Genomic DNA, 13791 nt, shown 5'->3' on the forward strand with positions numbered 1-13791 from the left:
CGCCTGGAAAATGGCCGCCAGCGACCCGCGCGCGGCAGTGGACCCCCCACCGGCTCTCCCGCCCAAAACTACAGCTCCCAGCAGACCCCGCGCGGCGCGCCCCGCTGGGGGCCTAGGCCGACGCCCAATCAGCGCTCGGCTCCTTGGGGCAGCCCGCAGAGAAGCCTGATCCAAAAAATTGTAGAAACATCGCGCGTGGAAGAGCTTTTCTTTCAAGTGTCCCTCCCACCAGAGGTAATGACGTTCCTCGCGCTTCCCGCGGCCTCAGGTTTTGCTGTCACCGACGTTTATTACTATGCCGATTTCCCTTTAACGGCTTGTTTCACGGGGAGGCCTCACAGAGGTCCTTGGAGAGGCGGGGAAAGGGACGACCGCTCTTGCGATTCGCCGCCGTGCCGGAAGGGAAAGAGCCAATCTGCGCCGGCAAGAGGGGGGTGGGAGGCGGAGCCGCACGGAGAGCTGCAGGCCATTGGTGACGGCGGAGGCGGGGGGCGTGGCGCGGCGCCGCGGAGGGTGACGCGTATCCTTCCAGCTCAGCGCGTGAAGGGAGCAGGGGCGAGGGGGAGGGGCTCGCCCCGGCGGGTAGTAACGGCCGCGATCGCGCTGCCGAGTGTCGCGTTGCGTCGCAGCCGCGCCGGGGAGGGAGGGGCTGCCCCCAGGGCCGCTCCTCTTCAGCGCCCCCCGCTCCGCTCCCGCCGTCCCTCTGCCTGGGAGGATGCGCCGCCTCTGCCCGGCCGCCGCAGGTAGACGGGGAAGACGATGAGGGAGCCGCCCCGCCGGTTTCTGGCCCTGGGCTCCTGCCTCTTCCTCTGCGCCCTGCTCTGGTGAGTCTCGGCTGCGCTGCTGGCTCTCCCTGTCGTGGTGGGGGAAGCTCTTCCGAGGGCGGGGAGTGCCCGTCCCTTCCAGGCTTCTGGGGGGAGAAGCGGCGGCGGCGGGACTTGCCGCCGGGCCCGCCGTCAGCCGCGCTGCCGCCACCCTCCCCGGGCGCCCGGGGACCCCCGGCCGGGCGAGCCGCCCGGTGCCGGCGAGCAGCGCCCCGGTCGCGGTGCTGAGAGCTGGGGGGCAGGCGCGGAGCGGGAAGTGGCGATGGAGATGGTGCTGTCGGGGAAGGCGCTGCCCTCTGGAGAAGCGAGAAGCTGCCGGCAGTGCGCGGGGCTGCGGTGAGGGGCAGGCGGGGAGCAGCCTTCGGGAGCGTGGCTCCCTCCTGCCAGCAACAGTCACTCGCGGCCGTGGAAACAAGCCGTGTCAGGCGTGGAGGTAGTCCCCGAGTATCAGCGGTTCAGACCGGCACCGCACGTCTCTGCGTTTTGCTGGCGCTGTGTTTTTACCAGGAGGGCTTACCTGCTTTTCCAGTTTCAGGAGGAACTCTGGCAGTGTTCTCTGGAAGACCACGGAGCCTTCTTCCTGAAGCGGGTCTATCTGTCACTGCCTAGAGTCGGGCTAGATTGAAGCCCGCGGGCCAGAGCGTGGTGCGTTGGTTACGTCTTGGAAAGTGGTGGTTTTGTCGTGATTATTTTAGCTCTATCATGTTCCTGCATCTTCTGTTTGCTCTCTTTTCAAACTTCCTTAAAGCGTGACATCTATTTGAGCACAGCTCTTGAAAGAATGTATTTCTGTATGGTAAGTCCTGAGCTGCTTAAACTTTGGCCTTCTTTGATCTCCATGACTCAGTGTTTGAGAAATGGTAGCCAGTTTCAACAGCAGACTGCAGATAGGGAGGATGGCACAGCAGTAGCTGTTAGAGGTAGTCGTGTGTCTGGTGTGTGACTTCAGTGCCTTTCCTGTAAATTGTTTGAATAGTCTATTAAAGGAAAAAAAGAAGTTGAAATAGTCTTGAAACTCTGGGTTGTCTCACAGTTGTTTCTAGCTGGATGGAGAGGCACGAGCCCGGACGTCGCTGTGCAGCAGCTCTTGGGACTCGGGTGCTGACACTTGCATTACTGGGTGGTTCATACAATCCCGGGGCAAGGTCGGCTTGTGGCATCCCATTTTGGGGTTTAGGAGACAGCAGTGTGTTCAGGCCCTTCTTGGACTCACTTCTATCTTCACACTTAACATGACTGCAAGGAAGCTACTGGCTGTATGGGTTCGATAGCTGTGAGCCTGATGAGCTGCCCCTGGACAGCTTTTCCTTTGCTTGTGGGACAGCTAAGTTTCTCATCACGTGAGGTTCTCCTGGTACAGCTGGAATTCTTACTGGGGAAAACAGTTCTTGGTTATTGTGTCTTGAAGGCTGATAACCTGGTTTCTGCCGGGGGGGAGTTTGGGTTAGAGTCAGTTTTTGTTGCTGTGTTCTTAGTCTGCTGTTACAAAGGAACTGTTTAAGGAGTTCAGGCATCTGTTCCATGGAGATAAAGACATGTGTTCAACTAAGCTGTTGAAACAGTATACTTACTCTGTAGAGCTTAGGCAACGTCTGTGTTCATCCTGGGAGAAAAGTTGAGCTGACTTGTGTTTCTCTTGCTCTTTAACTCAGAGTCTCAGAGCTTGCACTGGAGTATTTCAATGCTTTTACTTTTAAATCCCCCAGCGTTCAGATGGTGCTCACCCTGCGTGCCCTGGCTGCTATCGGTTAAAGAACTAGTGATGTAGATGCCGGTGGAGGTAGAGCTCTAGTTTCCCGGTCTCTGTCCAAACATCGCTTCACACTGGAGTTTAACATCCTCCGTCTGCGGGAGGGCGTTGCAGCTTGCTTTGTTTTCTGTAGCCCTGCCGGGGTTGCAGTCAGAAGGTCTCCAGCTGTACTAATTGCTGCGTTGTTGCTGGACTATGAAATGTGATAACCTGTGACACATTCTTCCTAAAAAGATAAGCAGCGACTTCGTTCATAAGAGCGGTTAAGTAAGTAGTAGTTGGAAGGCTTTGTGTTGTAAATGGTGACACACGTGACAGATGTTGTCTTTTTAAAGGTCGTTGTCTGGAAATGCAGTCTCGAAAGGGCTCGATGGTAGTAGGTGAGAAGCCCTTTCCTCAAAGGTGAAACTGGTGGTCAACGTGATAGAAACAAAAAGCAGGGGAGGGAAACCCAGAAGACAGAAGAGTTGCTGAAAGAATGCTCTTGGGGCTATTGAGGCGCTCTCTCTGGCTTTAAATGCGGGTTTGTTTCTTTGAAACCAAGCTCAGAACAGAGGTTTACCTCCCACCGTGCTTTTTAAAGCTTTTCTGCGGAAGTTGCTTCAATGGAGAAGTACCAAAAATCGAGTGTGGTGAGGGGGGAATTTATTTGACTTTCCTGAACTGGGAGCTGTTCAAAAAGATGTCATCCTTGAAGTGAAACATGTGGCTGTTCCTGGGAAATGTACTGCAGCCCCAGAAGCTCAGGGACTGCTTAGCCCCCTGCTTTCAGTGAAGGCAATGTGATGCTCTTCGGAGTGCAGGATCAGAGTGGTACTGGTACTTGAGGCTTTCTGAAGCTGGAACAAACACAGGTCTCTGACAACCCTGAGCCAGCAAGGATGTTCCACGTAGTTTAAAAGAGTGGGATTGCTGCATGGCTTTAGAGGAATGCTTTGGAGGTAAGACTTAGGAGTACAGTGCTCTAAAAATAATGTGCATCTGTGCCAGTGGAGCTTCAACTGTGCAGGATAAATGGCTCCTGCTGGCCTGAATTTACACATTCTTTTTGATGTTTCTTAATCCTGTTGTGTGGATGGTTGTGATCCAAAAAATACTTGTAGTGCTTTGTAGTTTGACAATATACAGAGCTGAGTAAGCGGAGTAGGTTGAAAAGCTAATAGGACTGCTAGTGCTATCTGAATGGGCACTGTGACAGTCGTTTGAAGAGTAACCTGTGTAAATTGACCTGGCAGCAGCTTTTGCCTGCTGTGAGCTGCACTTGCAAAGTGTTAGCTGTGGGTTTAATAAAGAAGTCATGCCTGTGCTAGTTTGGCCTTCTATCGTCCATTCTGTCCCGGGCAGTGCTTCATACATCCTGATATACTTAGCCTTTATGAACCCTTTTGTTATCCTTGAGTTTACAGTTAGTAAAAGGAAGAGAGGGATAAATGCATGTGCCCATCAGAATTGTTTGGTTGTCATCATGCTGCATCAGCAAAGTAAGGCTGGTGTCAAAGTCACTGAGCAGCAGGGTGTGTTGTTGCTGCTGAGAGCCCTGACCAGCTCTCTGCAGCTCTGACTCCCGAGCTTGTAATGAGCGCACCCTGACGTTGGCAAGGGTCAGGCTGGGTCAGTGGCGTAGCCAGCAACTGCCACAGCCTGGGTACAAGCATATTGGAAAGGGGCAGAGCCTGATGCTGCTTTGTTTTCCCAGCTGTTAATGTGAGGATGTATGTGAATTGTAATGAGAGAATGAGAGAAGATATCTCTGTTGTTGGTTTGTTTACAGTTTTCTGTTTTCAAAGGTGTGCTGGTTGAAAGCTGGTGAGAAGAACCCCAGTGCTTTACTGTCAGTGTGGTGACATCCCTGGAGTTTGTCCTGCTGCTCCTGTCCTGTGCAGGCAAGCCAGGGCAGAGATCACAGAAATAGGTCTTGCTAATTGAGCATTGACTGGCCCCATTACTGACTTTCAGCTTAAACCTTAAGCTTGCACCTGTTAACAGAAAGGTGTTGGGTGGAGTTGGGAGCCAGTGTAACATGCCTCTTGTACTCTGCTGAAAAGATGTCTGTGATGTGTGCCCTGGTGATCTGGATAGAACTGCTCATGTAACTTGCTTGTAATGGGCTCAGGGTGTTATCTGGTGATTCTCTTGTGTAGTTACCTGAATCTCTTCAAAAGGGTGATACTGAAATAAGCATCTTGTGTGTGCGTTTCATGGTGGGATGAAGGCATTTGGGCACTGCTCATTTAGCCAAAAGTGATGTAGAATGGAAGTAGTTTTCCAGACATGAGATATCTTGTTTGGAAACGTCTTTGCTCTGCAGTTAGTGTTGGTACAAAGCTGCACTGGAGCTCTTGGAGTCTTAAAAATGAAGTTGGAACATCCCTAGTTTGCAGCCTGCTCAAGTGGCAGGTGTGGTGTGCAGGCTGAGGCTCTGGTGTCTTATGTAAAACAATGCTTGACCCAATTAATTATTGAATGTTTACCTTCTAAAACTGTCTGAAAACCAGTGAAGTGTTTCCATGCAGTACCTCCTAAAAGATGTGTCCTGGAAACATCACATTTGTTTGCTGTGCCAGCAGTGCACTGAAGTGGCACTCGCCGCCGCCTCCTCCTCCTCATGAGTTGCTCAGTTGGTGCATAGTGCCCTGCCTGCTGCAAGGAGATGTGCCTCACTTGGGCACTTAATGGCAGCTTTTGTTTCATGTCTTTCTCTAACCTGTTCTTAGTTCTTTTCCACTTTGCTCTTCTTCTCTCACAATACTTTTGGCCTTTTTTTTCCCCTCTTGTCTTTGTATTCATTTTAGTTTTGGTTGATTCTGTGCTTTTTTTCAAGGGGAGAATGCACAGGGTCTGTGAAAGTTACCACTCAGAGGTGCTGTAGCCTAAAGAGGGTCTTAGTGCTGTGCATTAAAATCTTTGGCTGAGAACAGGGTAAGAATGAACTGCAAGCTTAAACTTTCTTGGTGAAAATACTGAGCAGGCACAACAGACAAACTGATCTCAAAGTCAGTGTAAAGAACTCTTTGCTTGAGTGAAAATCTTATTATGAGTGATTTAAACTGGGTTGGAATATCACTAAAGGCTTGCAGCAGTTCAAAATTAGCTCAGGTACTCAGAGTAACCTCCTTGGCTTGGCTGAGGGTGGGAATGGTAATCAAGCTGTTGCTGAAGCCCTTTAAAGAAGTCTATTAAAAATACATTATGAAATGTCTGGGAGCTAGGTGATAGCAGCTTTAGAGTGATCTAGGGCAAAATTCATGTTACTAAATTGATGCTGAAATTCCACTTCTTGGCACTGTGTTCTGCTGTGTTGTATTTACGGTGAGCTTCGAGCATGGGCAGCTGGTGCAGAGCAGCTGGTGCAGAGCAGCTGCTGCTGCTTCTGAACCTGTTGTGGCAGTGTTGTCTGTGTAGACAAGCTGGTGAACCTAAGTGATGAGGAGCATCTTCAGAGCTGTGTAAGACATTGCTACAGGCTCTGACAGCCTTGGAGCTTCCTCGCAGCTCATGGTGGTTGTCTTGTAGTCTTGCTGCTCAGCATGAGCTGTTGTTTCCCCAGAACACATTCTTTCCTCCAAGCTCACCTGCTGAAGGTAGTAACTAGAGTTTGGCAATGCAGGGAGATTGTTAAGCTGCAATCTCCAGTGCAGTGTTGCAGAAGTTTGTTCCCAAGAATGACTGGGAACTGCCTGTTCCTTGGAGTGTGTCCCAACAGACACCTTCTGTACCCTCTGCCTGAAACTGGGCACTCCTTTGAAGAAAGGAGTATGAGGTCTGTGTGTCAGTGTTACTTTGCAGCAGACATCTAATACAGGCTGTTGTCTGTTATGAGCACTGTTTGAAAACACAGGATTTCAGTGCTGGGAGGGTGGCTGTTATCTCAGGGAAGGATGAGACTAGTACTGGTAGCACTGTTAGAAAGGAATGGAGAGGTTTTCCACTGTTAGTCCTCACCTTTGGTTTCTATTGGGTAACTCAGGGCAGTCCTGAACAAATTGTGTGTTCTCCATCTGCCTTCTTGGATCTTTATATCCTTGTATGCACTGGCTCGAAGCTGACTTTCTTTCCTCCCCTGCCAGAAGTTACTGGGAGGTGTCAAGAGCAGGGGGGGGGATGCAGAGGGAAATGTGGCTGGAGGTGGGATGCAGGAAATGGGTGAAATCTGATGGAGTGTAGATAGTGCAACTGTAGCCTTGTTTTGCAGTCTCTGCAAGCTAGTGCATTTGACATGCTGAAAGTGGTATTTGAAACTGCTGTTTGGAATCCCATTGTCTGAAGCACTGAAATTCAGTATTGTCAGGGGTATCTTTGTGTCAGTCCCTGCTGAGTAAGGGAAGTGACTGTCTCTTTGTGCCACGTTCCAGTTAGGCAGTTTGGAGAGTGTGCTCTTTGCAAAGAGTGGGCAGGATCTGCAGAACTTGTCTGTTTGGTAAAGGATTTGCACAACCCTCCCACTTCCCCTTGCTTTGGGGCAGCTGTCCAGCATGTGAATCAAGTTAGTGGGTAGCTGTAGTAACTGAGATGTAATCGGTGCCTTGCTGTCAGTGTCCTGCACAGCCTACATCTGCAGGGCTCAGCAGCTGCTTTTCTCCCTTAGAGGCTCATGATAACTTACAGTTCTTAGCAAGGCACGGTGCTCTTCTGTGGTGATAAGTAGCTTATAAACAAACAGCCTGTGTTTTGTTTGCATGGTCTTTCACTGTGGTGGTCAACACTTCCCACTTCACCGGCAGGGAGGAGATTGTGCCCGAGCGGAGCCTCAGTTTTCCTCTTCTGGCTGAGACAATCTCAGTTCTAGAAGTCCAGCCTTCATTTTCTCAGTGATTTACTGTGGCCTGCAGGCCCTTTTACATACAAGTCCCTCTTGTTGAGCTATTGAGAGAGAGACTGACCTGCAAAGCTCCTGGGCAGAGGGCGAGGGTTCCCTCCTCTTGCTGTTGTGGCTGCATTGCCAGAGGCTGGAAGGCAGGCTTCTGTTGACTCCAGAGTCCGCTTGTGCGTCTGTGAGCTCTCGCTCCTACAGAGCCTTCTTTCTCCTTGGCAGCTGGGCCAGTGGTGGCAGGCTGACAAGACTTTCTTAAAAGCAGAAGATATTCTTCTGCTTTTTTTGCCCTTTCATACCTTGTTTTTTTACCCAATTAATCCACACTAAATGATTCTGTGACCAAGATAAGTGTCAGCCAACAAACAGAACAAACAGGCACCTCTTCCCTCTCACAGGCCTCCTTTGCCAGTTCCCTGCTCTAGGCCCAAAACTTAGCTGTCTTCTCTTGCACTGCCCTGTTCTGACCTGGTCCTGTGATGCTTTCAGTAGACATCTTCATCTTCCCTCTTAGCTGTTGACTAAAAGCCACATGGTTGGCACAGCTGCACCTCTTGGCAGTACAGCCCTCCGAGGGGTGCAGAAGGGCTGGTGGGCTTGCTGGAGAGAGGCTGTTCCTTGTGCAGTCAAGGAGGGCTCCATTATCAGTGCTCTAGTGGCAGCTTCCTTTGATTTTCCCTTAGCTTGAAATTCTCTTCTACTCTCACAGGTGTCCACTGTGAATTGTTTCTAACTGCTTGAGTTTCTGGTATCCAGAAACAGGCCTTGCTTGGGAAGAACTGCAGAACACTCTTAAAACATTTGGAAGAGAGATGTGTTTGAATCTTGTGGAAGTGTTTTTGTATGAAGTCTGGAAGGGAAAGCTTAGGGTGGTGACACCTAATGTGGCAAACCTGCTCTTACCTGGAGACTTTGCTGATCTGGATTGATTTTTTTGTAAGCATAACTTGTTTAGTTTGTTTTTTCTTGCCACTTGTTTCTTTTCTGCTTGATTTTCATGCCTGCCAAAGCAGTTATCAGTAGCTTCATTATCTGATAGTCTCTGCAGCCTTCATCACAATTGCCAAGTTTGAGCCAAATTAGGGTTGGACAGACTTTCACATGGCATCTATGCTTCACTTTCAGCCCCTGCTCCTAGGAGTGTCAGCCTGTTCTTTTCAAAAGCCATCAGCAGACCGTGGCTAATGGTATGGCAGTGAGTGTGCTGTGCCATTCAGGCAGGGCTGAGCAGGCTTTCTGCCTCACTAGAGAGCCACACTGTGTGCCTGACCTGCGAAGAGTAACGATTCCACATGCACACACCCTCCCCCCCACCCCTCCTGTGTCTGGGCTTGCAGCTCTCTCCTGTTGGGTTTGTCCATATCAAGCTGAGAAATGAGCAGCATCTTAGAGTGGCTTTTGAACCACATTCATGATGATACCAACAGACTTGTGCTTACATTGCTGTTCTTCCTGAGTTCAACAGTGTCTGCTGTTTTCAATCATACCTAGCAAAAATGGAATTGCTGAGAACTTCTGGGGTGATGTAAGTCACTAACTGTTCCTTGTGTGTTTGGAACAAGCTCTGAAAGTTTCTCCACCATTAACATCCTCTCAAGACATACCTTGTACCTCAGACAGTACATCTGGTAACTCACCTGCAGGACCATTTGGGCATTAGATCTGCTTGCTTCCAAGACAGCTCTGAAATACTGCTCTCTTGTGATGAGAAGGGAAGGATGCATTCTTAGATGCAGCAGCTGCTGAGCTTTCACTGGCCCTGCTGTGCAGGGTTCCTAGAGGCAAATCCTCTTCTCTGTGAACTGACAGGTTTGTGTGTTCATTGTTTAGCTGCACCTAGAGAAATGCCGTTTCTTTTTTCATTGTGTGCTGTGTGACTTAACAGCCTGTGGCTGAAGAAGCCTGTTGAATAAACATGCAAAATGTGAAAGGAGAGAAGAAAGAGAGCAGTAATGATCCAGATGAGGTGAGTAGTTGAACTTCTCACAGAATGCCTGGTCCCCCCTGGCTTTGTGTTCTCAACCTTCCGTCAGAGCTTGACAGCAGCAGTTGCCATCTGCCTGCTGCAGCAGGGCTCAGGCTCTCCTGTGGGTGCATGCATCCACAGAATGAATCCACAGTGCCCTCCCTTGCTTCGAGGGCTCTTGGGAGACTGGAGGCACCGTGTTTGAGGCAGAGGAATGTCTGAGAATGAGCAAATCCGATCTTGGATGAAGGTTGTCAGAATCCATTAGATCTCCGAGCTGGCCAAGCCTGTGCCTCTGAAAGCTGCCTTGACGTTGCACAGAGCATGGCTTGATGCAGCAGGCCCATGGGTGTGTGCCTCTTGTGCTGAGGGGCTTTTGTGGCTGCAAGTTCTGAGGCAGTTATTCATGGGGGTGTGAAAACACACCTTGTGTCTTCAAGTGCTGATTCACAGCCAAGGACCCTTTCCTTTCCTGCAGTTAAGGGGCTCGATGTTGCTCTGTACAGCTCCCTGAAGATGCCCCTGAGTGTGGGCAAAACAGCAGTCACGTGTGCATGGATAATTAAGGGGTGGAATGAGCTGCACCATGTTCTGTGGAACTTTTTTCTTTCTCTTGTATTTCTATGATGAAATCATAGGGAATCCTCATGGTGGGAGGGAGAGACAGGGGTGCTGGAATTAAGAGCATGAGGAAGTTTCTTCTTGCAATGATTGAAACCACTCCTCAGGAAAATAACTAACTCAGAGTATTTGCAAAGCTAGCTGTCAGTAGGAGAGCTGCATGGTAAGTCTGGATGTGGTTTAGCTTGATTTCAGCAAAGCATTTGGCAGTCTCCCACAGCATCCTTGCAGCTAAACTGAGGCAGTGTGGTCTGGATGATGTGGATTGTGGGGTGGATGGGAACCGGTTGAAGGAAAGAAGTCAGAGTTGTGGTCAATGGGACTGGGTCTAGTTGGAGGGCCTGGGTCTAGTGGAGTCCCTCAGAGTGGTGCTGGACCAGTACTCTTCAGTACCTTTGTCAATGCCTCTGTGTTCCAGTGTGAGTTGCTCTGGCAGGGGGGTTGGACTGGATGAGTTTTTGAGGTCCTAACATTCTGTGATTCTGTCACTTCATTTCATCCCCTAAACATATGTCTTGTGTTTAGGATGAGAGAGGTTTGGTGGCAAACAGTGCAAATGACTGAGTGCATGGTGGGATGGGGATTTCAGATGGTGAGAATGCAGACCCCTCAGGCTCAGCTGAACTGAGATGTGAGGATTTGTACTCACCACAGTGTTTTTCATATCAATATTTTCATACTCTTCAGTGCTTTACTTTGCAATAACTGCAGCAGCCTCTGCTTGACTGGAACCCCTACCTCAGATGAGAGGAATTGCTGAGGTGCAGTGGGGCTGAGACACACCTGGGCCATCTTATTTGCCCATCACCAGCATAGTATGTAAGGTCCAACAAGTTGCTTGTGCACTGTGTCCTGCTCTGACAAGGGTAAGATACCTGGATTTAGAGTGGCTCATGTCTTGCTAACCCTCTCTGCTGAGATGGGTGGAAGAGGAGCAGTAGTTTATAGCTCTACAACAAAACTGGGATTTTGTTGCTGCCTGCAACCTGAAGAAGCAGTGTCTGTGTGTGTGCATGAAACTGGCTTTAGGACTAGGCAGGTCTGCTGCAGTGTGGGCTCCTTTTCAGTGGAGGACTCTACACTGTGTGTACTTTCCAGTGAAGTTGGTCTCCAAGTTTTGAAGACAGGTGGTAATTCAAGTTCTAAATGCTAGGCTGATCCCAGGGGTGTAAGCAGACCTGACCTACCAATGCCCTTGCTGTTGCCACTGGCTGTGGAGGCTGGTTTAGTTTTCAAAAGCTGTGTCAGAAGGCTGCTTAAAGATGTGCTGTAGATCTCTCTCAGGAGGAGGAGGCAGCCTGTTTTCAGTGTGCAGAGTGGCATTTGTGTGAATTGCTGGGGAGGTCATAGTCATCACCTGGCTGCCAGTATTGCCCGGAAGGGTGCTTGGCTTTGACGTGGGAGGTGACTCTGATGTTCAGGTACTGTTGAAAACTCCACTAAAAGCTCAATTGGCATAGCATATTGCTGGACTTACTTGAAGTCTGCATGAAGCCCCTTGCTGGCCTTTGGGGCCCTAAGCCTAGTGGTTCACTGTGTGGATGTTACCTAGGATGTGAGGAGCCATGCACTAAGCAGCAACAGCAGTTCTCCTGCAAATGTTTGTGTGGAAGTTGGCTGGTTTGCCTCAAACTACTCCACTTCTACTTAGAGCAGAACTGTTCAGAGCTGGAAGTGCAGAATGAATCTCTGTGAAGGTTGTACCTAAAGGCAGCACCTGGTTTGTCATTTGCCTTTGTCTTCCTGGGGCTTTGCCTGGCCCTTTCTCTAGTTCTTAGATGTGCTTGGTGAATTCTCTCAGGTTTGACCAGTCCAGGGAAGTAATGAGCTTTATGTTCTGAAGCTGTGCCTTTGTTTTGCATAGTAATAATCATTGCTAAAGAGATCCCATTGCTATAGGACAAATGATAGAGTTGATGGAGATTACTTCTAGCTTGTGGTAATTTAATTTGTCAGCTCCCACTTGTGACCTGGTATCACTCCTGTTACTGTTGTGCTGGTACTTTTTGTCTTCTGAAAGTAATAACTTGTACCTTGCATTGTGTTGACCAGTTTCTTCACTGAGAGTCCTCTGATGGTTTTGATAATGAAGTACCTGTGAGCTGTATGTGCTGATCTGCATTGTTAGACAGTGCATGGAAGCAGTGAAAAGAAGCTGAGGGTATTTTGCAATGCTTGTTCCGCACCAAGACTGACTCTATTTTCCTTTTCTTTTGAAACAGCTCTCCTGTTTGGCATGTCTTTTGTAAAGACAGTCTGTCATCAGCAGTGCAGTATGCTTCAGGTGATGCCTGTACCCTGGCCAGTGAGGATGAAAACACCCAGGAAAAGGTATGCTGAATCAGTCCTGTTCATTAGCTGCTCAGTCTGAGTTGAGATTAAATTACCCTCCCATCATTTATACTGTAGTTCATAAAGCCTTCTTGGCCAGGAGGTTCATTGTACTGAGCTGCTCTGAACAGAGATGTTCCAAAGTGTTTGCTTTCCTTTGTGTGTTGCAGTTATATGGCAGTGCAGTGCAGCTGGTTGGTTTGTGCATGGGCAGCAAAGAGCAAAGTTAGTAATGGTAGCTCTTGGTGCCTCGTGTTAGCAGTGGTCATCAGGGATTGCATGTGGCTTGTTAGAGACCATGATAAGAGATGATGCCCTGGATAAGCCTAGGCCAGAGTATGCCAGTTGCATCTGTTGTGCTAAAAACCCAGTGCACAAATGGTTGCTGTCCTGAATAGAAGACTTAAGATTAATTGTTCTAAGTCAGTATTTATCACTTTGTTTCCTCCTGTTGAATGGCAATGAACAGCACTAAAGTGTGTGTGTGAAACTACTGACCAAGGCTCTGTCCTCTTCCTTATTTGTATTGTTCAGCACTTGAGGTTAAATGGAGTTCAGTCATCCCACCCTAACTCATCAGGAGTTCCTGCATACTGCAGTTTGGTAGTGAGTTCCCAAGCTGGTGAGCAGTCATGCTGATGTCATTCACTCTTGTACAAAGGCAGAGAGTCAGACTTGTGAGAAGCTGGGCTAGTACTGATACTATTGATCTCATTGCCCCCATCAGTAAGTAGTAATGCTAATTGTGGTCCTCATTCCAAGAAAGCTTTAATATGCTGCATCAAACCTGGAAAGTGCTTAGCCTGACCAGAAAAAACCCAATTATCAATACAGTCTATTTCTTAAGCATTTTTACAGAGGGTAGCTATCCTCTTGCCAGCTTGGGTGAGCACATAGCATTCACTCCTCTTCTGCTGTATGCCTGAAAAGTCCTGCTCAGGTCTAATGGCTCATGTAATGAAACTGGAAATGCCAAGTAAGCTCTGAGACTGGGAAGCCACTGTTGTGTCTTCCTGCTGTTCTGCACTATTCTTCTCTTCACCCTCTGAGCCTGGCTGCATTAAGAGACTTCTGGACTTAAGCTCAAAGATGTGAAATCTCATACATTATGCTGTACTTCTTGTTCATGCAAGAAAAGTCTCTTGGGTGTATGGGAAATCTTAAGCCTATGTCTCTTAACTAGGCTGTTGGAGCTGTCTCAGAGCAGCCTTGCAGCTCTTGATCAGTTGTCTCTTGAGGCATTGATGCTATTTATCATGGGGCCTATGGTGTGAGCTAATGATACTTGGGGGAAATGCTGCTGAGCTGTTGCCTTTAAGATGTGCCTGCTCACATTTGTGTTTCCTGCTTTGCCAGTGTGTGCCTTAGCTTTCTCAAATCCATCTGATCGTGTAATCTTGTATGGCATAGCAGCCTCTTGGGTCTGATCACTAGCACTTGCAGCTTCTCACCACAGGACTTTAGATGGCCCTTACAAGACAAGGGTGTG

General features: G+C 49.0%; 1 protein-coding gene across 4 annotated transcripts in view; it reads left to right on the forward strand.

The window, feature by feature from the left end:
- Positions 1 to 542: 542 nt before the first annotated feature.
- Positions 543 to 13791, forward strand: part of SUCO (SUN domain containing ossification factor) — a 38111-nt gene continuing 24862 nt past the window's right edge. For all 4 annotated transcript variants that reach the window (XM_068164615.1, XM_068164616.1, XM_068164617.1 and 1 more), the window contains exons 1-2: positions 543 to 824; positions 12194 to 12302. In XM_068164615.1, coding sequence (XP_068020716.1) covers positions 760 to 824; positions 12194 to 12302 — 174 coding nt within the window. In that variant the 5' untranslated portion in view covers positions 543 to 759. The remainder of the gene's footprint in view (positions 825 to 12193; positions 12303 to 13791) is intronic.

Source organism: Melanerpes formicivorus, unplaced genomic scaffold (assembly GCF_026170545.1).
Source record: "Melanerpes formicivorus ecotype bairdi unplaced genomic scaffold, bMelFor1.0.p_v2 SCAF_81, whole genome shotgun sequence".
Lineage (NCBI taxonomy): Eukaryota > Metazoa > Chordata > Aves > Piciformes > Picidae > Melanerpes > Melanerpes formicivorus.